Genomic DNA, 27,469 nt, shown 5'->3' with positions numbered 1-27,469 from the left:
CCTATATCAATTATGCTTTGCTGCTGCCCACGCCAGGAATTTTGACCCAGCTGCCTATACAGGTTTCACTGCAAGACTGCACAGAAAAATTGTGATTCGTTTTGATTCATCAAGGTTGATGGATCTTGAATTATGATTTTTTCTGATGAATTCATGAATCAGTTTATCAATTTAAAACCCTATAAAATGCACCCCCAGCACCTAGAGATACCAAATTCACAGGAAGGCTTCCCTTCACTCTCCTTTATAAGCCCCACAAGCTTGGTGATATTTAGGTTTTGGATGTCTGGATTATGCACCTACAAGGAGGTGTCCCCCCAGAAAAGTTCCTTCAAGGCACCTAGAGAACCAAAATTACAGAGAGGCTTCCACTGACTTTCCTCTACAATCCCTACAAATTTGGTGAAGATTGGGTTTCAGGGCATCTAGGTTATACACCCACAAAGTGGACCCCCCATGAAAGTGCCCTATAGCAGCTGGTTTGGGGTAATCCAGTCTTCAGCAAACTTGGAGGGATTATAGAGGAGAGTCAGGAGAAGCTTCCCTGTGATTTTGGTGTATTTAGGTGCCGGGGGGGGGGGGGGCTGTTTTAAATCCAAACAAATCGACAAATAAAAATTGCTTTAAAAATCATTGATCCGTATTTGTTGGGAACATTGATTCGTGCAAATACGAATTGACAAATTAACGGGGGTTTTGAGCAAATTTGGTGATACATTTTTTAATTCATGCCCATCTCTAGTGAGCACACATTCCAAACAGAAAGCTGCATAGGACTGTTAGAATTCCTGTGCACAAATAGCATGTTCCCTGTGTAGGACTCAGTGGGAAAGGCATTGATATATCAATTTCCTGTGCAGAGCAGGCAAGAACTCTAGAGAGGAGAGGACATGTGATGTAGACTTGCAGACCAAGCTTCTTATCTTGTAGAATCCTACCTCCGTCAAAGTGTATGCATAACAGATCTGAGCATTTGCTGTCCTTAAAGTCTTGCCTTACTTCAGCTGCCTGTGAACCCAAGTTAAATTCAGATTTCTTTTTCAGGCACCTACTCCATTTTAGCCCTAAGGGCCAGTATATTCCACAATTGGGATAAGGAGCTGGGCTTTATCCCTGATGGACCACCATCCAAAGAAATCATGTAATTGGCTATGAGATTTTCTTCCACCTTCTTGAGGTATGTGTGATCCCATTAGGGGAGCGCCATGTCCCTACTGTCATCCACTTAACCCTGATCTCCACAGAAAACAGGCTGTTTGCCATCAGCACAAATGACATCCTCAAGAAACCGCTTACCCTCCCCACCCCCTTGTCTCTCTCAGATTTTTGTGTAGGGGGAAAGACAAGGCCACTTCTCCCCTCCACCACTGAGAAGAGCCAGTTACACAATAACTCAATCATTTCTGCTTGCATCCTGAGTCCCTAATTAAACTTTTTATCTTTGTCCTCTGCTACGGATGTTGTGGAGAATCTGGACACATATTAATGAGAACGCTGGTAGATGTCCTAGAGGTTCATAATAAACTGCTATTTTGAGTTGGGGAGGAGCAATTTATATATCTCCATATATAGCAGGAAATTTGTGGAAGGAATGTGATCGGGGGGGGGGAGAGAATAGTCCTTGGTAATTATGGAATAAATCAACCTCAGCTCTTCAAAAACTCCAAACTGATTTGGTATAGTTTTAGTCATTTAGTGTGGGCTCCATAATAGGACCACAGTGTTCTCTGGATATATTAGACAAGGCCTTATATGGCAAATACTATGCTCTGGCTAAGAAAATTCCCGGGGATTTTGTTTAAACCAATGTTGCAATCAGACAGCCCTACAGTTTGGTCAACCTGGAGTTGGACTGGTTTGATGCTTTTCCTGGCAATCACACAAGATGTGGGCAATCATGCACCAACCCCTCCCTGAGGGGGAGCTTCCCTGCATCTTTTTAGATCCCAGTCAGGAGGTACTGCCTTTTTAGGGTGGGTGGGATTGCTCTGATTTGGGTTGTTTCCAGCATTTAAGATTACCGGGAACCTCCTGATAAGTGGGGTCTCTGCCAGCCTTCCCAGGCTTCCCTGTTTGCTCTGAGCTTACCTGCAGTCCTCACAGCAGCTGGGAGAGAAATTGACTATTTCAGGAATAGCCCATTCTTGCAAGTTCTCCCTATTGTAATACTAAGAGCCATTAAATTTAGGTAAGTCTTTCTCCCTATTTATTGACATGGGCCAGTTCATCTTCTTGTATTTTGGGACCTGCCTTATTGTTGGAATGGGAGGAGGCTATGGAGACTGTTGTAATAAGTACCTGAACTTCTAAATTTACCCCTACACCATGAAAGAGTCTGAGCGTGCCATCTGAGTGGACTGGAAAGGGTGGTTTTAACTGGAGTGATCTCCCCTAAAGGATCCATTTGTCCATTGAAGAATTGCTTCAACCTGGCCCAAAAAAGGACCAACTTGGGCACAGGATGAAAAGTTGGGCTGGAGCACAATTCCCCATATGTCATGTGCAGTGGTTCGGTGTGATTTATCCCCCAGAGATCACACAATGTACGGGGAAATGCACTCCAACCCAACACTGATAGGTGTCCATGGTGGACCTTTGAGGTCCAGCTGTAGGGCTTTTACTTTTGTGGTCCAGGCTGGAGTGATTCCCCAAAAAACAGAAGGGCAACTTTAAGAGAGATCCCTCCCATTATCGTGACCTTTTCCTGTGCCTTGACAGCTGTCTGGTTGCATGTTCAATGACCCTGTAAGCCTTCACCCAACCCTGTTTAATGGTGCCATGTCATCATGCAGCATCATTCCAGAGGCCTCCTAGGTAAAAAATGCCAATGGCATCATACCTGTTTGGGCTCTTTTTGGGGGCCAGATCCCTCCGAAGGACATTATTTTAAAGCAACTGGTCTTCATTTCTTTTTATTTATATTTAATTTAGATAAAGTACTTCTATGCTGCTTTTCAGGATACAAAGCTCTCTCCAGGCGGTGTGCATGAAATCCGATAGAATAAATGGCTGTTTCTTTTAAAAAGGCATTGTTTCATACCTTAGTTCTCTTGCCTTATGTTGTCTTATTTAATATTTCGTTCTGCTGTAAAGACCGAAGAACAGCCTATAAATCTGCAAACTAAGTAAACCAGCTCTGGCTTTGGTGAAACGTTGGGCTATGTAACACATAATCAATTTGCTGCAGGCCGCTTTTTTCCCTTCCTGGGCACCTGAGAATTTTTCCACTGAATGCATGCCATACACCCATGTGTACGGTACATCAGCCGAATGCTGAATTTCTCAGCTCCAAATGAAAGAACGTAAGAATAAACACAGCACGCAGGCAGAATGATCAAAGCAATCGGTGTCTGAAAACTGGTTGGGTGATCGTCTCCCACTGTCATTTCTAATTAAATTTGCAAAAGTTCTTGCTGATGAATTTGATAATGTCATGTTTCCTCAGCTATATTATATGTCTCAGGAGGCACCAGCCCAATGTAAAGCATGATGAATAAGTGATGAGGGAGTACATTTAGGAGCACTAAGAATGTTAACTCTGAAGAAAAGATGTGAACAGACATGAGATAAGTCAGCTTGTGATGGAGTAGATGAGCCATATCTGGTCTGTGTCAACTTCACATCTGTTCATTCATAAGGCGATTATGTGCCTTTCCTGCACAGATCAACATTTTCATATTGAAACCATGCAAACAATTCACACAACGGCCCATGACGTCCATTGGGTTTGCCATGGTGCTAAGAAACAAAAGCTTTTTATTTTGTTTTTCAGTATTTTGTCCTCTTTTGGGGAGTGGGTGGGCAGGCATTGAAATTCTCAGTGGGATAGCTCAGTGAGTTAGGTATCTGGCTGCACAGCCAGAGACAAGGAGTTCGATTCCCCACTGTGCCTGTTGGGAGAAGAGCCAGCCCGTGTAGCCTTGGGCAAGCTGCACAGTCCCAGGGATGCCCCCAGAAGAAGGGAATGGCGATTCACTTCTGGGTATTCTCTACTTGGAAAACCTTGGAAAGTCAGAATTGACTTGACAGCACATGATCATTAGGAAATACAAACCCATCCACCACCCCCAATTCAAACCCTATCCTTCAATCTACAGAAATTCCCATAGGTTCGGAAAATACCTCTACATTCTTTCAAAGCCAAGTATTTTCAGAAATCTTCCTGGTGGGCAGTTAAATAGGCATTTGAACTGATACATTTCAATATACCATCCTGAAGCAGACATACCTCTATTTGGTTATTAGTTCACCCTTTGATCCCTGAACTGCATGGCAGAATTTGACGGGGTATAGCATTCAAGGTATAAAGGTGTTCCTGTCAGTCTTAGGGTCTGCAAGTTGTGGGCCAGTTCAGTTATTATTATTATTATTATTATTATTATTATTATTATTATTATTATTATTATTATTATTATTATTATTATTATTATTATTATTATTATTATTATTATTATTATTATTATTATTATTATTATTATTATTATTAATAATAATAATAATAATAATAATAATAATAATAATAATAATAATAATAATAATAATAATAATAATAATAATTTAATTTATATCCTGCCTATCTAGTCGTGGTGGACTACTCTAGGCGGCCAGTTCTCTACAAAACACTAAGGAATGCAATATTACTTGTGAAAATAACCCTATTTTAAAGGGACTGAGAAACGTTTGGGATGATGAGGTACAAGATGGACATAATTATAGTGAAAAACACTAGACAACACCTGGCATCTTCTCTCTTGTCAGTAAAAGAAGTGGCAAGGGCCACATTGTGATGCTGTGAGAGCATGCCATGGATTCCATGATGTAGTGAGTTAGACCAGGACTCAGCAGGCCTGGGTTCAAATCCCTGTTCACCTATGGAAGCTCACTGGGGATGGCAATGGGAAGCTACCTCTTGAACATCTCCTGTCCCTTTAAAATCCTATTGGATTTGCCGCAAGTCAGAAGGGACTTGACACGTAACAAAAATGCCACACACTCTTTATCCAGCAGTGCACAAATGACCTCCTGAAATGCTGTAGAAAAAAGGAAATGGTCCGATGAGGAAAAGGAGGGAAAGAAAAAAATTCAGCACTTAGCTGAGCACTGAATGTAATCCAAAGATTGAATGCACCAGAGAAAATCTCTAATGCTGCTTCTCAAGGGGCAGGCAAAAAGGAATTAGATGATCATAGTTGTGTGTGTTGGGGAAGATTACTGCCCGAACTCTAGAATGTTGTGAATGTGATTCCGCATACATATATGATCCCTTATGTGGGAATTACATTGTCAAAGTAGATGGTATGCTTAGCTTGTTTTTAGGAGCAGTGCTCTCTCAGGTGATAAGAAACATTTACTTGTCGTGGATTGAATCCACCTACCCATCCACCTACGTATCTTGCATTTATCTTGCTTTCTTTTTAAACTGGAAGGTAAACATGGACTTAATTTGCAAGTTTGATGCGAAAAGGATGGGGCCATCTCTCAAACTATGCTAGCTTTGTTCCAAATGCTGCCTGTGACTGATTACTACCCAGACATGAATGTCCTATTCTCAATAATGGGCAAAATTCTTGGAATACTTTCAAATGTAAATTTTGCTGGGAGGGTGTGTGTGTACACAGTTATCCACTGATGCAAATTTAGTTCAATACCTAGGCTAGAATATGATCAGACATAGCTTTACAGGTTTAATATCTGACATTTCTTAGAATTTAGTCTCCCCATGTGTGCTTCTGGGATTCCAACTTAGGCCACATTAACTTTTTATACATCCATTTCGAGCAAAGAAAGTCTACTTCTCCTTAAAAATCCATATACAACTCTTTTATATTTATCTCCACAGTGGCAAGGGTTATCTATTGGCGCTCCTTGTGACTGAAGAAGTGGATTTTGATTCACAAAAGCTTTCCTTGACACAAATCTATAAGCCTTTAAAGCACTACAGTATTTTGCCTCTTCTCCTCACCCCTTCAACTTCAATTTGCCAAGATGGTGAGGCTGCCTAACACAGATACTTCTTTGAATATCCTCCTGTTTTGATATTTTCAATCTCAGCCTCTTTCCACCTGGAAAATGAAGAAATTTGGGGATGGTCTTATCACTGATCTGCCAAACAGAAATGGTCACCCACCCTCTTTTTTTTGCGGGGGGTGCTACCCTTTTCCTTATCAACTTCTCTGGTTTGCTTTTCGCCAAGACCCAGCATGCGGTTCTGATCTCCAAATCAGACAGGATGAAAAAAGAGGAGGGAAATGGTGTTCCCAGCATTGCTCACTTGCTTGGCTCATTTTTAGAAGATGTGCTCCCTCAAGTGGTAAAAGGGATCTGTTTGTCATAGATACGATCCCACCCACCCTCAACCTCGTATCTTGCATATAGCTTGCTTTCTTTTATGGCAAAACCATCCAGATGACACATAGCCTTACTCACTTAGTCTGATGTTTAGAGCCCTTCAGGTGTGCATGATACTGTTCTATGGAGTTTAGCGTCACATTACAGATGTTACAGGTATAACTCCGCTTCAGCCCTGTGAACAGAATGCAACAGAATTAGCTGCACTGTTATATCACAATAGCAACCGGTTATTTGCTGGGATTTCAAGACAAAATGTATGTTATGTTTATTATGTTGCAGGTGAAGTGAGAACCAAGAATATTTTATTGACTCAAATTTGCTTTTATATTCTTTTATTAGCATTCCACCTCACACTCCATCCTAGAGAGGGAAACCGAGAGAGGTGCAGTGGATTCAGAAACTGTTTTGGGTCTCTGGTTGTGGAGCCCAGAGGTTGGGAGTTCGATTCCCCACTTATGCCTCCTGAAAGAAGAGCCAGCCTGGGTGGCCTTGGGCAAGCTGCACAGTCCCAGGGCGCCCCCTAGAGGAAAGGAGTGGGAAACCACTTCTGAGTATTCTCTACCTGGAAAACTCTGAAAAAGGTCACCATGAATTAGAATAGACTTGACAGCAGATGATGATTATTAAACAAAGCGCTGCTAAGCCTCTTTGCTATCTACGTCAAGTTAAATTGCCCTTTTCCCTGACTTTTTCTTTCTAATTCAGCAAATTTGATTCCTTTTTTTATCATCACCTTGAAATGAAGCAAAAGATGTACAGTTCTTTAAAAAAAACACCATAAAATGGTCTTTGAATTTCTTCCCACAAAATGTTACATCAGCCGGTTAAATATCAATATAGAATTATAGGTTGTAATGCTATCTACTGAGCATACAACACTTTTGCAAAATACAAATCTTCCTAATCAGCTTTAAGGCATTCGGTGTTAGTTATTTTACTAGCATGATGTCATTTTATTTAGTTTAAAATTGACTCCACTAGATGGATTTAAAACAAGGGATCTATTACTTCCATTCAGGAAGTCATTTCAGGGTTGGAAACCATAGGCAATGATGAACTCCAGTCTCATGTAGGTACCCTAGAGAAGAGAAAAGTTACTTTTTAAAATCCTAGCTCCCAGATTACCTATCTAACACAGTCAGTGGACATGCTGGCTGGAATATTTTGGGAAATTCTATTTCCAAAAAGTAATTTTCTCCAACCTTAATCACACCATACTGGCTTGCAGAGATAATTATGTAGCCCACAATGTAGTTTTTTTTAAAGCTCTGTTAAGCGTCTTTGCTATCAGTTTGAAAAATATGTTTTTTTGCCTCCCCCACCAGGAATCAGTGAGCTTCGAGATGCTTTGTTTCCGCTGGATTGTGCCCCAAATATATAATATCTCATTGTGCCTCTACAGCATATCTGAAGCAACAGATGGCTTGTTCAACCATTATCAGTTTAACATATGTTACACGAGATGTCTAACATTTGGTGACGATCCTGGATTAATTCTGAAAATGTCTAAAACCAGAAAATTTATAGGGAAATGCTGATCACCACCTCAATATGATTGTCAGCATTTTGTGGTGTACTTTTGAAAAGTGGGAAAATCATGGACCTCTTTTGAGACAAACACACACCCCAATTTATCTTGGTTCATGGCATTCACACGTCAACGTGTCAAGACTGGAGATGGGCATGTACCAAACAATGAACTGAAAAAACCCACAAACTCCATAGAACCGAACCAGTTCACAATTTGGCTTTTTGGTTGATTCGTGATGGTTTGTGGTTCGTGGCGAAACCACAGAAACCACCCTTGTTCATACCCATCATGAGCCAGGACTCATCCAGTTTGGGTCACTGACTGTAACGATGCCTCCATATTAGTAGACACAGCTGCTTTGGTTTAAGTTTCAATCTCGACATGGTTTTGACTTTCACATTTGCAAAAGCTGCTGGTAAAGGTAAAGGTAAAGGTTCCCGTTGACAATTTTTTGTCCAGTCGTGTCCGACTCTAGGGGGTGGTGCTCATCCCCGTTTCCAAGCCACAGAGCCAGCGTTTGTCCGAAGACAATCTTCTGTGGTCACATGGCCAGTGCGACTTAGACACGGAACGCTGTTACCTTCCCACCGAAGTGGTCCCTATTTATCTACTTGCATTTGCATGCTTTCGAACCGCTAGGTTGGCGGGAGCTGGGACAAGCGACGGGCGCTCACTCCGTCGCGTGGATTCGATCTTACGACTGCTTGGTCTTCTGACCCTGCAGCACAGGCTTCTGCGGTTTAGCCCGCAGCGCCACCACATCCCAAAAGCTGCTGGGTGTACTCTTAAATATACCATGTCCATGTTTCTTCTGGAATCTTCTTCCCAATTTTTGAAGAAAGTGGGGAGAGAGAGTTGACCCTTTGGTGGAGCAGGGTGAAACAGCTGGTGGGGATCTGAAATGGGTTTGTTGGTTTTGCAGTCAGTTGTAGAAATCTATGGTGCTTCCCTTGTGCTCTGTGCATTTGTAAGTGCATCAGATATTATGAAGCACCCCTAACCCTTGACCCGCTGCTTTCTCATTTTGATATCCAGTAGCAATGTCCTTGGCTTTATCATTGTTTGGAAGAACGGGAGCATGTAACAATACTGGTGCACCTAATGGTTTGAGTGAATGAAAGCAGGTCACCGGATGAGGCATCTGGCTGAATAAGACTTGCCTCTGGCCGAGAAAGATGCTTCGTACGATGCAAGCAGGCTGACAGCTGTCAACGAAGCTTTGATACGGGCACCGGTCATGGCAAAATTGAATTAAATACATACAGATTCCAAGCTCAAAGCCTGGGTTCAGAATAAAACCACTTAACTTGTTTTATTTCTGAAGTTTGCCATATAAAGAAAGATATTTATAAAGAAAGATTAAGGAAGTAAGAATTGTGACCTATCTGGTAAATCTTACAAAGAAATGTAGGGAATGTTTTGCCTGTTGAACAACATTTCCTTTGTGTACAAACTCTTGTCATCCACATGTTGTCATTTTCTGAAGACCAAAAGTCAACAATGAGCAAAGTAATGTCCAAAAGTGGGTCGGCCACCACTGTCTTCCTGCCTCCCTTCTTTCTCCCTTTCTCACTTTTCCTCCTTCTCACTTTTCCTCCACTCCCCACCTGGCATGGCCAGTTGCTCTCAACCAGTCGTTCTCAACGGAGGCTGTATGGCCCCCTCTGGAGGGCCCTAACACATTTGAGGGGGGCCACAGACTGGAAACAATTATTCACGCACTTCGTTATGCAACATACAAGTCTAATTCAGCCTACATTTCTTGCATATTGTATTTATGGCCATAACAAAAAAAAATTGAGAATGGCTAAAACTAATTTCTTCCCATAGCTCAACAAGATAGCAACTTGTATTTAGAATATCCTAACGAATTTGTCCCAACGTACTTTGCATCCCTAAATAAAGTATCAAAATAATTCTGCCTGAAAAAAAATCTGGAAACCTATTGCTACACAGTCCTAACAACACTCAGCTATCAGGTTGGCTGTGTTCTCCAGTTCATGAGATACTTTTCAGGGGCTTTTGCAATGCCGAGGCTATGTGTTATGTCTTCCGACATAGCAGTAGGGTTTTAGAATGTGTTGTTCTGGAATTTTACAGTGCTATGTTGTGAATTGCCTTTGGTCATTGGCTTTCCGAAGTGGCAAAGTAATAGATGAAATAGGTCCACACACAGATATATTTCTTGATCCAGAGTCATGGATGGAAAACAGACTGCCCCAAAATTTAATCAGGGACACCTAATAATTTTGACTGTGCTGTTCAATATGCAAAGCACCAGTTGCCTTTCTGCCCACAGAGAGATTGCTTAAACTGCCATTTAGATGAACACATTGATGTCAAATTATTATATGCATTTGAAGTTAAGTAGGAGAAATAATGACTTATCCTGTTCAAATATGAGTTCTCATTATTTCCTGCACATGGCCTCCTGGAACAGAGCTATTAATCAACATGAAAAAGCAGCTGCCTTCAATGGTTTTACACTACTGCATCTTGCTTCTGTGGCACCAGGCACAGGGGAGAAGGATGTTGTTTCAATTTATTTTTAAGAAGAGTTTTCTGAGAATCAACAGATTTCTTCATATTCACCATGAAAAGAATGAGAAACTTTTTTAAAAACCCTGAAATTTGAGCAAAACCAAATGTGGCAGGTTCATCCATCTGGGCGCAAGGCTTTGAATGCTTCACTTTCAAAACCTCTGGCTTTGCATCGCTGTGTATGGAACCATGTCTGATGCTGAATTATTATTGCCACCTCGTTTTGTTATGGAAATGCTCTGATCTTTAATATTTACAAGTGCAACATGGACCTTTCAGTGATGGTGAAAGATACGCTTCCAGAATTTCAGTAGTGCAAATGTGGAACAATTTCGGTTTGTTTCGGGGGAATCTCAACATTCAGCTATGTCTTCATATTTTGAATTGGAAAGATTTAACATGTAGGTTTCATGTTGAGGTGGAAACCCCTGGAGGCTCCTAGGCTCAGGATAGTGCCCATTGCAACTCCATGGTCATCTGGCATGGCTCCCCTATACAGTGGCGCCTTGCTAGACAGTTACCCCGCATGACAGTTTTTTCGCTAGACATTGGCTTTTTGCGTTCACTATAGCGATTTGCAAAACAGTGATTCCTATGGGGGAATTTTGCTGGACAATATTTGGTCCCTGCTTCGCAAACCGATTTTCGCTAGACGACAATTTTGACAGCTCCCTCCGTGCTCGCAAACAGGTGTTTTTGGGACCTAAGCTTCGCAAGACAGCAATTTAAACAGCTGATTGGCGGTTCGCAAAGCGGCTTTCCTATAGCCGATTTTCTCTGGACAACAACAATTCTTCCCCATTGGAACACATTAAACAGGTTTCAATGCATTCCAATTGGGAAATGCTTTTCGCTAGACAATGATTTCGCTAAACAGCGATTTCAGTGGAACGGATTATCATCGTCTTGCGAGGCACCACTTAGAAGGATTTAGTTTTGTTGGTACCTGTAGGTCCACCAAGGAGCTATCCATGGTTCTGAAATTGGCCAGGTTCTCCTAAACATCAGGTGAGAAGTTATTTAAGACTCTGCCTACATTTTTCGTGACTTTCTTCTTGGCACATTCACTGCTGGGAACCAAGACGATAGGAAGAGGGGAAAATGGTTTGAAAAATTTATGAGTAACACCATAATTGGCGGACAGATTCTGTTTCCAATCTGTTCTTACATATCCACCCATAGGTATGTTCTGTTCCACTTCCAGCATTTTTTAAAAAGTTGATGAACATTTACTTTTAATGATTTCCCTTTAGTGATGTCCTTGAAAAGCAGATACAAAACTATTTGCCAAATCACATCAGTAAATGTATCATGCAAACCAATCCATGAACACCATGCCTGTTTGCTAAGCACATCCTTTATCCCACGTTCTTTTTTCCCTTCCCCTCCTTTCCCTTCCCTTCCCTTCCCTTCCCTTCCCTTCTAGTGCTAATCAGCCAAGCATTACTGCCCATTTCAAGAACTTCTGCCCTTTATAGTAAACTCCTGGTGTTAAAGTAATTTCTCACTTCTAGTGGGAAAGCAAAATCACAGATTTCCCCTGTGTTTGCTTTTCTGCTTTCTATAATTTACAGTTTTAGAGCCAAGTACAATCTCTGGGTCTCAGTGGACTAGATGTCTCCAGAAACTGCACCATCATGGAATCTGAATCAAGGATGGATGCTTCTATTTTCAGGATATGTCAATTTATTTAAGAGTTTCTAGGCTGGTTTTCAGACTGTAGCCCTCGCCAGATAGTGCACTCAACAAAGTAAGATGTATTGGCCAGAATTCTATCAAAGTATAAAGCAAAAAAAGAAATGCTTGACAGTATGTGTCAAGGTTTGCAGAATTAGCACAGCTAATTGCAGCTGGGGTATGTCTCAGTTTCGTATCTGGTGACACGCCTGACTGTGCAAGCAATACATTGTCAAGTTGCCACATTACACTGCAGTAAGTTATACAGACACTATGCCAACACCAGTAGGATTCCAGCCACTGAATTATATGAAAATAAACATATCACATCATAGTTCCCATTTTAAGAGAGGAACTTGCAAGGTAGAATTAACCCATACTAAAAAGATTTATGATAAACATGTTAAGGGTGCAATCCCACTCTCTCATTGCACCAGTGATTCAGTGTTGATATTAACAATACCAATAATCGTAGAACAGCCAAGCTGGAAGGGACCCTCTAGATCATCAAGTCATCCCCTGTAAAGGAGGCACAGTGGAGATTTGAACTCCCAACCCAATGCCTTAAACCTCTGAGCTATCCAGCAGTTCTTTCAATAATAAAAATCTTGTAACTGCAGAGCTGGAAGGGGCCATATGGATCATCGGGTCCAGCCCCTGTCATGGAGGCACGGTGGAGAATCGAATTCCCAACCTGCCTAAAACACTGAGCTATCACCAGTTCATATTCTGTTGAAAGAATGAAGGGGGAAAAGACGTGTTCCTTTTTCAGTCATTTCCATGGTAAAAACATCCCAAAATTAAATTTATAAACTCTTGTTAAAATCAACCCAATTCTTATATCAGTTAACATCTACAGTTAAATCATTCAATGGCAAACTTTTTCCCCTATTTTTTAAAATGAAAAGTATATCCACTTCAAAAATATTGGGTGGTGGTTTTTTTAGTTTTAACCAATTTATATATATATATATCTTTGTTTTCCTTCCGATTTGAGGATCATACGTGAAACCTCTTGGAAATCCAGGGTTCAAGTGGCATTTCCTGGTCCTATGGACACATCGTTAGATCTATTGTGGTGCAACCAGAATTCAGCTGGAACAGAATCAGTGGGATGCTGAAATCCTGCATCAGTTGTGTGAAGAGAGTGCTACTCATTCTGTCTCATAAGGCAGCCCAGGAATTTTGTCAAGATTGTTGACATGGCTATCTCATTGAAAAAGAACAAATTAATGTGATTTCTTCATATCTCAACCAAAAAACAACACTACATTTATATTAATATAACATGTTTAGGATCAAACAATGGCCAAAACTCTGTTGCTTACTGTACTAAATTACACTAGAGTAGGTCCATTGGATCAACGGGGATTTAGTAAGCCAACTCCTCCTTATGTTCCATTGATTCAAATGGTCCTACTCTAGTTATGGCTTTGGAATTCTTCCAAAATGCTTAACTTAAGCTGGCTTTCACCGCTGGCAAGTTAGAGAGGATTTACACAACTTGTACTGGATGACCCAGAAATTTTAGTACATGTTCTGAGAATCACTGAACTAAAACAAAATCTCCTTCTGGGCATCTCAGAGGAAAAGCTGCTCCAAACAAGGATCCTAACTGGAAGGCTTCTACAGGTAACACGATGTGTTTACTCATCTCTCTGTAGATTTCAAAAGTAAGAATTTCTGTCCTGGTATGTTTAATAATTCAACAAGAGCTTTAGCACGCAGTTGTTGTATTTTTCCTTTTGTTCCCCCTGGGAAAATCTGAAGAGTTGCAGTCCAAAATCTCTGAACCTACACACCTCTGTTCTAAACACAATGCCACCTTGAATTCTTCAGAAGACAGACAGGATGTAAACAAAATTTATTAAGCAATGGCTCGTTTTAATTTTTTTCCCCTGCCCGTCCTTCACTTCTCTTCCCCCTTTCCCTTTTCTCTAGAAAAAAACAAAAACAACCTAACATTACAAGATCCCAGTCACTTCTGAGTAACAGGTGTAATCCACCACACTTTCCCCTGAAATATATCGGTTAGCTTTAAAGATGCCTACAATTGATTCATTTGGGCTGTGGTGCTGGAGGAGAGCTTTGCAGATATGCAGGACCGCCAGAAAGACAAACAAGTGGGTCCTAGAGCAAATCCAGCCTGAACTCTCTCTGGAGGCAACAATGATGAAACTGAGGCTGTCCAACTTTGGACACATCACAAGAAGGCAGGATTCTCTGGAAAAGACAATAATGCTGGGAAAAGTGGAAGGCAGCAGGAAAAGAGGAGGACCAAATACGAGATGGACTGGCTCCCTAAATGATACAGGCTGGCATTTACAAGAGCTGAGCAGAGCAGTTGAGGACAGGACATTTTGGAGATTGCTCATTCATGGGATCTCTATAAGTCAGAGGCCACAACAACAGTTATTGTGGAATCATCTTTCTCTCTCTTTCTCTCTCTCTTATACCTGGACTTTTGCAAACAGATTTCACTCCTAAAAATTATCCCACTCTGATTTTTTTTTCTCCTCTTCCATTCCATCCTGGGCTTGGGGGTGGGATGTTTCAACATGTCCATCTCCATCTGCTTCATTCCTGCTCCGACTCTGAAACCTACTTTGATCCCCTTTGAAACAAGCCTCTGCAGTGCATCACGGGCCCCAGCCTCCTGCAAACAGCAGGAGTAGAAAGAGGTTGAGAGGCACCTGCTAATTTTTCATGCATGCTCTCCAATCTGCCTCTCCTCCTACCCCCAGTTCCTTGACAGTCTCTGTTGTACATTTTATTTCTTTGTCGAGACATATTTGATTATCCATTCCCGGCTGGCTTAGTCATTTGAAATGCATCCCAAGCCATGTGAGGATTGGCAATGTCTCAACAGGATTTATATTGTAATATTCAGTAATGTCCCAGTTTCTTTAATTTTTTTTTTGCTTCTGTTGCAAGCTTCAATTTCTCACAATAAGGAAGGTCAGATGCACCAATTATTTTCCTGCTCTATTTATACGCGAGACGCCCCTAAAGCTAGAAATGAAGAACTAGGCAGAAAACCCAGGAAGATGCTCAGCAATGGAAAGGGCATCTCGTTAGAAGAATTTATGACTACAATGTTTAGTATGATCCATAAATAAAAGATGGAACCCTTGAACCCAGCTGCTATCCATCACAGAACTAAGTCCCTTTAAACACTTTAGCATTTACGCCAGCTTAATGTGTTGTTTCTGGTTTCAGAAGACTTAAATCATAATGGCATTTCTCTGGATTGGGGCAGTGTTGTAAAGAGCCACAATGGGGAGGGAAAAAAACCCAGACAATTTGATCTCCAAAGGCAAAAGATAAAGGATCCACTCCACCCAGGAGAAGACAGTTATCTCTGTTTCATGGTGGGCAGAAATTCTGCTCTGAGTTTTAATCCAAATGCTACAGGAGCTATCTAATGTGCTAAACCATGATGCTAAAATGGGTTGAGTGCCTTCAGTAGCTTCTTTAAAGTTCAGATGGCAGAACTGGTGGATCCACCAGTTTTGGTTTGAATTTTAAAGGAGCTGGCCACACTGTTGGGCCTCCACGTGAAGGGTTCAGTACCATGGATAGCTCATGTAAAATTTGGTGTAAAATCCAGAGACATTTGACTTCCCCTATGAAACCAGAGTAGCAGGCGTAGAATAGCAGATATGTTCCATATATTTTAACAGTGATAATATCTGGATATGCATGCCTGTGTACATCAATTTAACAGTGCAGACAGGTCTATATATTATTATTTTTCTCCTTTTCAACTGGTGTCTCCAAAATAGCATATAAATACAGGTCTTTCTCCTTGTCCTTTGGGCTTAACACAAAAGGTCTTGAATTTATGGTTGTTGCTGAATTAATTTAGGCTATTTATGGGACTAGAAGATGTAGTTTTAACACCCTTGCAGAATCTATTACATTTTGGAATCCCACTTTCTTAATGGCATTTTGGTAATCAAATGATTTATGTGTATATCTACTGCACATCACATAAAAAGTTGCAAATATCCACAGAAATCATGAAACAAATTTCCCTCATACTTAAAGCAAGGCCATCTGCCATGAGAGGGAGACACAACTTGTTTAGATCATTAGGTTATTTATGAACTACTTTGTGCTCTAAGTCCTAACTCAGTTATGACAGCAATGGAAATCCAGTTTAGTGAGAGTCCTAAACCACGACAGGCATTTAGCACCTGATCTACATGTTCCTAAACTACAGAAAGCATCAACATTCAGAACACTGATGGGACCCTATAACTCGCCTCCCAATAAATGCAGCTCAAGCTCCTCCACCAGATGATAGAAGCAATCGTGCTCGGAAGGACCCAAGTTGATTTATGGTTCAATCTCCTTTTGCAAAACTGCACCTCATGCTAGAAGTGGCCGCCTTCCCTTCTCATTGTCCTGAAAAGTAGATTTTTCTGTGCTTGGACATTTTCTCAGAAGGTTGTTTTGGTTTTAAATGTGTGCTATCACAGCTAGAACTCAGTGTAATGAACAGGACTCCATGAGGATCTGATGAATGGTACTCCGAGTTGTGATATGGACCATAAATCTGTCTATTTCTCACAGCCCCCTTCAGGGGCTCCCTACCAATACCCTCTTCTAAAATGAGATTAACGTTGTCCAAAGGATGATGTTTAATGGAAAGATAGAGTTTTACTTCATCCAGAAAGAACAAGACAGAGTTGAAATCGGCCTTCTCTTCATGAGTTCCTTGCATTTGCACAGCACACGGTGGTCCCTTTCTCCCTGATGATTACTGAAAAGCACCACAAATCTTCCACATTTATTCTTCACATAGAAATGTAGGATGCTGCCTTGGACCTCAGCTGTCCATTGCACAAATTTGCTCTTTGCTAATGCAATTATTTTCTGCTGGTCCCCATGAATGGATTTATGCATAAACGCTTCAAATTTCTCAGGCTGCATAGCTGCCTCACGGCTATCTGTAGAGACGCTTTGGGCAAATGGTGAAAACCTCAAAGAGTTGGGGGGAAATGGTGCTAGGGGTCTCAGGACTGACACTGAACATCAAGAAGACCAAGGGGAAATACACACCCTTGATGCTGACAAAGAAGATTTTGTACACCTGGATTCAAGCATCAATCCAAATGGAAACTGACGCCAAAAAATTCAGAAGATGGCAACAATGAAGGAATGAGAAAAGACCATCAAGTGTAAGGATGTTTCACTGGAGACCAAGACCAAGATCATCCACACGATTGTATTTCTGATCATCACGTATGGGTGCAAAAGCTGGACAGTTAAGGAAACTGACAGAAAAAAGATGGTTTGAAATGTAGTGCTGGAGGAGAGCTTTGTGGATACCCTGGACTGCCAGAAAGACAGACAAGTGGGTCCTAGATCAAATCAAGCCCCAATTATCTCTGGGAGATCACTGGAAGCAAAAATGTTGAGCAGGCAAGATTTTCTGGAAAAGACAATAATGCTGGGAAAGGTGGAAAACAGCAGGAAAAGAGGGAGACCCAATGCGAGATGGACGGATTCCCTAAAGGAAGCCACAGAGTTGAGTTTGTAAGAGCTGAGCAAGGCTATTGAGGACATGGACCTTTGGGAGATGGCTCATTCATGCGGTCTCCATATGCAAAATACAAGGTTTTCTGTGTTTGGGGGGGGGGGGAAGTTTGATTTATTTTTAGTAAAAAAATCTCCCCAGGTCTTATGATCTCACCAAGGAGGAACAAAACATCTGCTCTAAGAGAACAATATCATTGTTGTCAGCTAACAGCACAGAGGGGACTTGAGTCACAGGACTTGCTGTCACGTTGGACCTAAGTCTCCCTCGTGATTCAACTTGGACACAACTCGGGGTTTGTTTTTTTTTCAAAGGACTTGAACTCAACTTACAACTCAGAACACATCCACCTTCCCTTTTTTTCTGGGGAAAATAGTTTGTTTTTAATAGGTATTCAGACTTGGGACTTGGGATGAAAGACTTGGGACTTGGGACTTGGGTTGAAAGACTTGTGATTTGGGACCTGGAATGAAAGACTTGGGACTTGGGATGAAAGACTTGGGACTTGGGATGAAAGACTTGGGACTTGGGACGAAAGACTTGGGACTTGGGACAAAAGACTTGGGACTTGGGACAAAAGACTTGGGACTTGGGATGAAAGACTTGGGACTTGGGACTTGAAACGAAAGACTTGGGATTTGGGACAAAAGACTTGGGACTTGGGATGAAAGACTTGGGACTTGGAACGAAAGACTTGGGACTTGGGATGAAAGACTTGGGACTTGGGACTTGAAACGAAAGACTTGGGATTTGGGACAAAAGACTTGGGACTTGGGACGAAAGACTTGGGACTTGGAACGAAAGACTTGGGACTTGGGACGAAAGACTTGGGACTTGGGACGAAAGACTTCGGACTTGGGATGAAAGACTTGGGATGGAAGACTTGGACTCTGATTTCAGAATCGGATCCAAAGTCCTGCCAGCAGGGGTTAGGCTGGCTGATGGATTCTTGTAGTCCAAAAAGTTAACTTTCCCAGACTCTGAGCCTTGTGTAATTCCAGCAGATATGAAAGCTGTATCTGAGGTGATTGAGCTGAGAGGGCTGTCGTCGGCACGGCAAGGAAACCATATTTCAGCCCTGCTGTCCCGATGGGTGACAGAAGGCTTGATGAGAGAATGACACTATCGGAAGGGACCCTGCGTAGATCAGAATGACGTGATGTCTTACAGACAAAATTGTTCACCTCATTGGCATCTATCTTGCTGCTGTCAGCTCTGTTGTCTCGCTGCTCTGCCAGATTTGTTTATTTGCTTGGGGAAAAAAGGGACTCTTGGATGGAAATTGGGGGGGGGGATTAATTTAAGCATATTCACAGCTCAAGTGCGCCTGTTCTAACTGGGCCACAAAGATCAAACCATCCCTCCCTAGCCGCAGCAAACCACATTCATGTTCACGTACCAAGAGATTAACTTTACTATTAATAATCATCTCAGTAAAATGGAGGATAAAACCCAGGTGGATGGTAATTTGAATATTTAAAGCATTTCAGATCATCTGAAGGTGATGAAATGAAAATTGTACAGGAGTTCTTTCCCCCTCATTCTGAAAAGTCTTAGAGAGATGAGACAGTGGTTGGGAAAGCAAGAGAGGGTGTTTGGGAAAGGAACTTTTTTTAAAAAAAGTATAATTGTATGGATTTTTATATAATTATTTTTTTAAAAAAATAAGCCTCTGAGGGGAAAATGGCTCTTATGAAAGAGAATTGTTTCCTCGTAGTTAAAAAAATCTTTGGGGAGATGAACTCGGACATCTAAAATGTAAAACTTTTACAAATAAAAGGCATGTTTTAAATTATAAAGTGGGACTGGTGATGCAAAGTGGTAAGAAAATGATGCTGTTCACAACCAGCCAAACAATACACAGCCATCCCCCCCTCAGAGACACTCGGATGAGGAACATCACGCTTAAGGATGTGAAAATCTTCCACTCTCCATTTGGGTTTGCTGAATTTTCTTCTCCTGATTGCCTTTTTCGCAGCGCATACCAGGTTTCAAAATACGGAAATCAGCGTGCGCATTGGTGCGCTCATTCCCAAATCCGTCCATTTGCTTCCTCAGTTCCCCTTTCACTTCAGGATGTTTGTGTCTGTTTCTCAAAGGTACACATTTCTAGATTGCCTGCATTGAGTTAGGTGATAACGGCCTGAAGATGATAAAATGAAAATGGTACTGCAGCCCCCACCCAAAAGCTAGGGAACTGGCCTCTACAGTATAACCTTCCCACTATGTACAAGGTTTTTGCAGAAAAAATACACCTCCATGTGTTTTTGACCCCTGAAATGTCTACTGTGTTTTTTAAAAAAAGGGCTTCATCTCATAACCTCACCCGGTAAGAGAAAATTTCAAGAGTTTCCCATTATTCTCACCTGCAAGAATGACCTAAGAGAAGACTGACACCTGTAGAGCCAGGATCCAGTCAAAATGGACAAATATGAGGCATTTAGAAATTATTGCAGTGGGCGGTGGGCAGATCTGGATTATGGCAGTCCCTAATGGCTGTTCACAGGAGAAAAAGGAATGGACAGGTTTTCTGCCTCTCCTGAAAGGTGGGTGAGCCATACTAGAATCTGGGGTGTACAAAAGTCACATCCTCACCAAACGGGGAAGCCATGGCACGACTCTGTGGTGGAAGCAGCCTGAGCTGCTGTCATGCAAAATTGAAAGACACGTCCGTCCTCTGCTAATGCATTTTTAATTCTATAGAAGTCATCAGTGTCACGCAGAACGCTATCTTTTCAAAGTTAAAAGCTTGATGGGGAAGCATCTTAGAATGGCTCAGCCACTGAGTCAAAGCGACAGGCAGAACCTCAGATGCCTTTCTACTGAATACTTGCAGGGCAAAGATCTGGGGGAAGGCAGGACCTCCAGATTTTGCAATAAACAGACATCAGCCCCATATTCATAGCAGAGGCAGCCCTACTAAAGGATATGACGATGACCGCCTCAAGTAGAGGGTTAAGGGAGAGCTAGATGAAAGGCCATCTTTGCAATTAGCAGGTGAGAACATGTTTTCCCTCCAAAGACTCATTCCTTCAAACCTCCCATGCTTCACTGATCAAATTATGATTGAAACCTATGCCACTCTCCCAGTGATTAATTAGAACCCAGAGGTCCTGAGTTCTAGTCCATCACGCTATCCAATACACCACACTGGTATCCATTAGGCTAGTTAGAATATATTGCAAGGTTTGGTTTGGAAGGTGACGCTTATACCTAGGCAGAAAATCTATAGAAACAAATACTGAGTGCTGCGCCTTTAAAAGACTTTCCCCATTTTAAAAACTGCATTTAAACAGTTAAGTAAAAAGAGCCACTTAAATAGGGCATCATGAATCATAAAGTTGATATCAAATTTATAAGGAGTAGCTAATACTCCTTTCCATATTAAGCAGCTTCTAAGCAGATGAAGCTTTTTTTCTGGGGGGAAAAAATGAAACTGGAAGAAGACATTTTATAACACTTGATGCTACTGAAATCAAACGACTATGCAGATATTAACTAATAATACAGTTCCATCACTTCATTTGCTTTATTCACTGCTTTGTGAATTTGAATCTGGTAAAAGCTGAGAAGGTATGCGGCGACCAGCAAAGAGAGGAGAAATACAGAGGGGGGAGGGACACCCTCAGATAATCCCACAGAAGGGAGTTAAACATGCATGTTTTATGATATATTTATTTCTCATGATAGTCTTATAAACATTAATTGTTCTAGAATGAAAAAAATAGTCTCTATTAAACCTAGTCTCTAGCTAAGGGAATTTCAGAAGGCAACCAGTAGTTTAAATGAGCATGTTAAAAATAATGAATCTTTCCAGATTTCGAGAAAACTACGGGAGTTATGCTTTTGTTAAGGTTGCCAGCTTTTCTTTAGTCTTTGCTCCTCTGCAGTGAACCGTAGTTAGACATGCATGAACAGAAATGGGTTAATGGAAAGCTATTTTAGAGGATGAGAACTTAGTTGCTCTCCGGTCGTCCCTTCCTTCCTTCTTCAAGCCGAAACACAAAAATTGAGCCCTCCGTCTTGTGGGTAGCTTAAAGACTAAGAGATATAATACGCCAGTGTGAACCTCCATGGATTATCATCCAGTTTCTCAGACAGGTGCACGACAGGTGGGAGCTCGTACTGCGACAAAGTTGGGACATTCTGAAGGTGCTGCGAGATTTTTTGTCTTAATCTTTTGTTTGCTGAAACAGACTAACGCAGCTCCCTCTTTGAAAATTGTTTCTCAAGGTGGTTGTCCCTACTACCGTGGGTCCCAACTTGAGTAACCCAGGTGTTCTGGAACTACAACTCCCAGGAATCCCCCAGCCAGCACACCTCATGGTGAAGGCTTTTGAGAACTGCAGTCCGAGAACACCCAAGTTACCCAAGGTTGGAAACCACTGGCCCTAGGATATAGTTTTGGTGTTATTTTCCTGGACTGATGAACCTGTTGCATAGAAATCTCCCCAAAGAAGAACTAACTGGGAGTCCAATTCTGACACTCCTCATCGTGTTCCCTCATCAGGATACTGGCCATTGCAATCAGAAGTCTGCCAAAATGCTGGAATGCGAATATCAGTCAACCACATTCTCCACAAGCACATTTAAAGCACTACCAATATTCATAGCCCTTGCAGAGACCACCTGTTTTGGCAAGGTCCATGACGACCCATCAATAAGCAAATGGGTAATGACAGATCCCACAATAAGCAAAATGTGTGAAATCACAACTTGATGGAACAATTTCACACCATACCTGGTACAGCTGAACCTTGGTATTCTTCCTCCCAAATGCAGGAGACGTTAAACGAACTTTTAGTTCAGAGACAAATATTACTGCTGGCTGAGCACCCTCCAAGCCTGCCTACTCGGTTTTCTAACTTTCTGTCTTGATGCCGCCCAACATCCTGCTTCAATCCCTTATCAGAACACAGCTGTTTACACCGGCTTCGAAGCAAAATGTGCTAGGCTTAGGGATGAGCAGATGGGTCCGCCATTCCACCTCATTCCTGTTCCAGGGTTGGCTCACTGCCCCATGTCTTCCTCTGCTTGCCTTTGGGTTTAACTCTAAGAAGGTTTTAAAAAATCCCTTCAGCCTTGCTTACGGCCTTTCCTGTTTATTTCTTCCCATCCACCTCTCTGGCTACCTCTTAATTTTACCACAGAGACGTTTGCATGAGAACAGAATCATAAAACAAACAATGATAATGAGGAAGAGGAAGAAGAAGAGAAGGAAGGAGAAGAGGAAGAAGAGAAAGAGGAAAAAAGAAGAAGAGGAATAAGAAGTGAAAGAGGAAGAAGAGGAAGAAAAGCAAGAGGAAGAGGAAGAAGAAGATGGAATTTTGATGGGTAGTGTGGGCTCTGCTAATTAAAAATTGGTTTGCTTAAAACGTGGTGCTTTGCAGATACGTGGGCTGCCAGAATTACAAACAAGGGGGTCCGAGAGCAAATCCAGCCTGGACTATCTCTGGAGTCAAAAATGTGGAAATTGAGGCTGTCCTACTTTGGACACATCATGAGAAGGCAGGATTCTATGGAAAAGACAATAGCGCTGGGAAAGGCAGAAGGTGAGGCGAAATCTGTAAGGAAATCCTACTGCTAGAGGAGAGAAGGAAACCTGCTATTTCTTGTCTATTTTGTCTATTTTGACTGCCAGGTTAGTCAGGTGGAAGGGAGAAATGGTGGCATTTCCATGGAAATGGAAATTATATGAGTTTCCAGTGCAGGCAGAGACTCTTATACATATTGATTGTTTACAACTAAGTCTGCTTTTCATCTTCCTTCTATTCGCCTTCACCTTATTTATTTATATTTTAAAAACTAGGCTGCTGTGCAAGATCCCAAATATTAGATTTAGGGGGAGAATATAATCTCTAAAGGGGTGAAGCCTAATCAGACTTGGAGAGAGGGATATGAATTTCACAGATTCTCACTTTCAGAACCGAGACAAAAAGAAATCCTTTTTCATTTCTTGCAGGGCAATTTCCCTGCAAAGCCCCTTTCTCCCAAGAAATCTCATTGGAAAACTTGCAGGATTTCTGGAAGGTCTTTTAAGGGAGGGCTTTCCATATTTTTCTGAAAGAATTGTCAAGTTGCACAGGGTTTTTTTTTGTGTGTGTTTTTTTCTTTTTGGTTTTTAAAAGCAACATTTTTTGCACAGAACAACCTCCTTCCAATTCAGGATTCACTTGGAGAAAACTATACAGGATTTCTACCCTTTGGGTTCACCCATCCATCTGTTCTGTGCATGATCCTCTGGAAAGGCACAATACCACACAAAGTTGAGCAGTTTTCTGCACACAAAAATGGACAAAACCCACAAAATGGGGGAATCTAAGATCTTTTTTTGCAAGAAGCCAGGGAATCTCAGCGGTGACAGAAGGAATCTTGGCAGACAGTTTTGATATGTTGAGACTTGGAAAATCACAGAGAATGTGAAATTGAGTGAGCATTCATCACATTTCTACCTGGAGAACACATTATCATACAAAATTAAATTGAAGCAGGCGTATAAATATGATTCAAGCAAAGCAACACATTAGGGAAAAGCAAAACAAAACAAAACTCTCCTGTTTTTCTCAAGAAGGGAAGGTTTCAAAGCTTTGAAGCTTGTCAGCAGGTAGAAAAGGCTGTCGGTGAGTGGAATTAGGTGCTGGTGTTTCTGCTTTTTTAGATCTTCTGGCTACTGGAGCAAGAGATTATGATGGAATTGACTTGGCATGTCTGAAAACCTCTGGGAAAGGCTCAAAAGAGATATTTGGACTGGACTGTAATCAGAATGACATGGGTGTGCATTTCTGAGCCACCTGGAAACCTTATGGTGCTCAAATAATATATTGGATTTTCTGGGCTGTGTTTGGTAACCGCGTGCTTTCCAAACCCCCAGTTAGAAATGAGGATGGGCAAAGCTGTTCTTCTTAAGGACACATTTTACTAGGGATGTACACCAGCTCCTGATCTTGTTCAGGAGCATGTAAGGGCATCCAGATTGAGGCCTGAGGCACCCAATGCCCTTTGTGAAATACTTCAAGCTGGACCTTGCCCAGATCTGCACTGACATGCATGTGCTTCATGAACCATGGGAAAAATCAGAGCAAATGGTGGCGACACAGGGTGGGTGGTTGCATCGCATCCTTAGAATTATTCCTGGAAAAAATTATTTACTGACCTAGAGCCTAGAGAACAGAAGAAAAGCGGAAGCAGGAGGCAGCTATTGCGAACTTTGGCTGTGATATCTCCAAACCAACAAGGTAAGAGAAAACCAAGGGAACAACTCAAAATCCATATGGAAAGGCATTTGTGTGCGCACACTGTCACACTCTGTGCAGAATAAGAGAGAGAACGATGGAGTTGGAAGGGGTCTCTAAGACTATCGGATCTACTCCCCTGCTCGACGCAGGAATCCAAGTCAAAGCAGATCTGAAACATGGTTGTCTAGGTTTCTCTTAAATCCCTCCACTCTTGGAGCGCTGACTACCCCCCAGGGTAATGGTGTCCATTGTCATACTGCTCAGCAGTTAAGATGTTTTTTCCTGATATTCAGCCAAAATCTCACTTCCTGTAGCTTTGGTATGTGTCCTGCACTCTGAGACAATTGAGAACAGATCCTGCTCCTCCTCTGTAGGACTAACTTTCCAGCACTGCTATGATATCATCTCAGTCTTCTTTTGGTGTAACTGACCAAGTTTTAAAAGAGGGAGTGGGAGAACCCCTGATAAAGCATAACCCATGCAATATCCTACAATGAGCAAAGTCTTTCACTTCATGCTGCATCTTTTTAAAAACATGCTACAGCCTTGTGACTTCACTCAGCAACTGGAGTATACAAGAAAAGTCTTAAGCTTCTTGCAGGGCAGGAGCTGAAACTATCAATTCTTCCTTTGGTGCATATTTAGGGTCTTCCTTACAAGGCACTGAAGCTTTTTATTCCCCTTTCCCCACTTAACATCCTAATCCCATGAATATTAGATTTGACATGAAGTATGTGTGGGAGTGCCAGTCTGCCTTGTGAGACCCATCTGATACTCTTTTCTACACCCCATAATTGCCCCCCCAAAAAATGCACCAAGGCCCTGATTCAGTCTGTATTTACACACTTATCTGGAGACAACGCACTTCCAGAATTTTTACATTTAATTTCTTTTAAATTTTTACTCATTCCTGCAGGGATTTGCTAAAAAAAAAAAAAAAAAACAACTACAAATGGCTAGCTAAAATTAGCCACTGGCACTGAACTGAAAAATCTTGTTTCAAAAACTCCCACAGAAATATATATTGGCCTGAACTGGGTGGCATAATACCCTTGTTTTGTTGCTGTTGTGAAAACAGGTTACCACGATTCTGCTCTCAAAGACAGATAGAATTATTTATTGTGTTTTAGGGCTTGTTTTTTTTTTTTAATTCCCAGTGTGGGAGAAAAAACCTCCACACACTTGCGTCATGCTGAGCCTCCTCACCAACATGTTGGCTTTGCCACAAGGCTGTATTTCTCTTTGGCCCTCCCAGTCCTTGATCTAATTGTTCGCACCGCTGTTTAATCTTTTTAATGTTAAGGTGACTCACGCCATTGGACAAGATGACATCATGGCACTCACCCTGTCCCTTTTCCTCACCAGGAACCTTGGCCCTTCCCTCCTGCCTGTCTTGTTTACCTAAATTCTCCCCTACCCTAAAAAAAGGGGGTGCCGAAAACCCTTCTGCGAAGGCAGCCACAGTATAAACTTTTTGCTGGTGTGGAAGAGAAAGGGCTGTGTTTTACGATGGGACCCCGAAGGGATTTGGTGTTGTCTGTCAGCCTGCTCAAGCTACACGTCAAGTCCATGGCGCAGAAACTGGACAGGAGATCATTTAAGATTCCAGGCGACAGCCAAGGCCTGAGAGGATAACAAATTACTGGTGAAATCCAGGCTTCTCGTGTACCTAACAAGTAATACTAAAAGCAAACCATCACCCCCTCATGTCTCTTCAAGAAAAATCCTAGTTTTAGGATGAAGGACAGAAACAACGTGGTGTAGGAACAGGAGCACCCTGGAAAAAAAAGAACAAGCAAGAACATTCTTCCTGGGCTCAGGCAGTGACAGAGTTTGAATTGATGATAATGCCGATAGGCACCTTGGGAAGAAAATTCAAAAACGTTGACAGCCTTTTAAATCAATATCAACAAACCTGCTCTGGTGGTTTTTCAAAAACGCCAAACAGGTCTCTTTTTTAAAAGCTAATGGGCATTAATGGTTCCCTCAAGACCAAGCAGCCACAAAACACATCAGAACACAACTGGGAGGGTGCACGGCAATCTGTAGTTGGAAAAATGCATTCGACACCTCCGCATAACGGATGGATTTCAGGGAAGATTGAGAGAGGGGGTGGGCAGATGAGGGAGCTGTCTCGGGAATCAAAATGTTGGAGTGCTTCCACCCTACAAGTGAGGGTAGAATAACAACATTGGTCTTAGGTAGTTTCAGTCTGTTGCATGCCCTCTCCCAGAGAGTGAATGATATTTGCAGAATGAATTTCTGTGTGTGTGTGTGTGTGTGTGTGTGTGTGTGTGTGTGTGTGTGTGTGTGTGTGTGTGTGTGTGTGTGTGTGTGTGTGTGTGTGTGTGTGTGTGTGTGTGTGTGTGTGTGTGTGTGTGTGTGTGTGTGTGTGTGTGCGCGCGCGCGCCTGGTTGCAAAGCCACAGGCTTGCTTCCCCACTGTGGCTCCTGGGAGAAAAGCCAGCCTGTGTAGCCTTGGGCAAAGGTCATGGCCTCAGAATAAAAGAAATATAAATTGCTTCTTAGTCTTCTGTGGGCAGAAAATCTCAGAAAGGGCCACCTTATGTGAAAATAGAGTTAACAGCAC

General features: G+C 41.9%; 1 protein-coding gene across 4 annotated transcripts in view; it reads right to left on the bottom strand.

Annotated features, from left to right (window-relative positions):
* The window catches only part of ZMAT4 (zinc finger matrin-type 4), a 127,390-nt gene that overhangs the window by 5,768 nt on the left and 94,153 nt on the right, over nucleotides 1-27,469 (bottom strand). For all 4 annotated transcript variants that reach the window (XM_020780399.3, XM_078379683.1, XM_020780398.3 and 1 more), the window contains one exon: nucleotides 6,427-6,523. In XM_020780399.3, coding sequence (XP_020636058.1) covers nucleotides 6,427-6,523 — 97 coding nt within the window. The remainder of the gene's footprint in view (nucleotides 1-6,426; nucleotides 6,524-27,469) is intronic.

Source organism: Pogona vitticeps, chromosome 8, assembly GCF_051106095.1.
Source record: "Pogona vitticeps strain Pit_001003342236 chromosome 8, PviZW2.1, whole genome shotgun sequence".
Classification (NCBI taxonomy): domain Eukaryota; kingdom Metazoa; phylum Chordata; class Lepidosauria; order Squamata; family Agamidae; genus Pogona; species Pogona vitticeps.
This window is presented reverse-complemented; position numbering and strand designations above follow the sequence as displayed.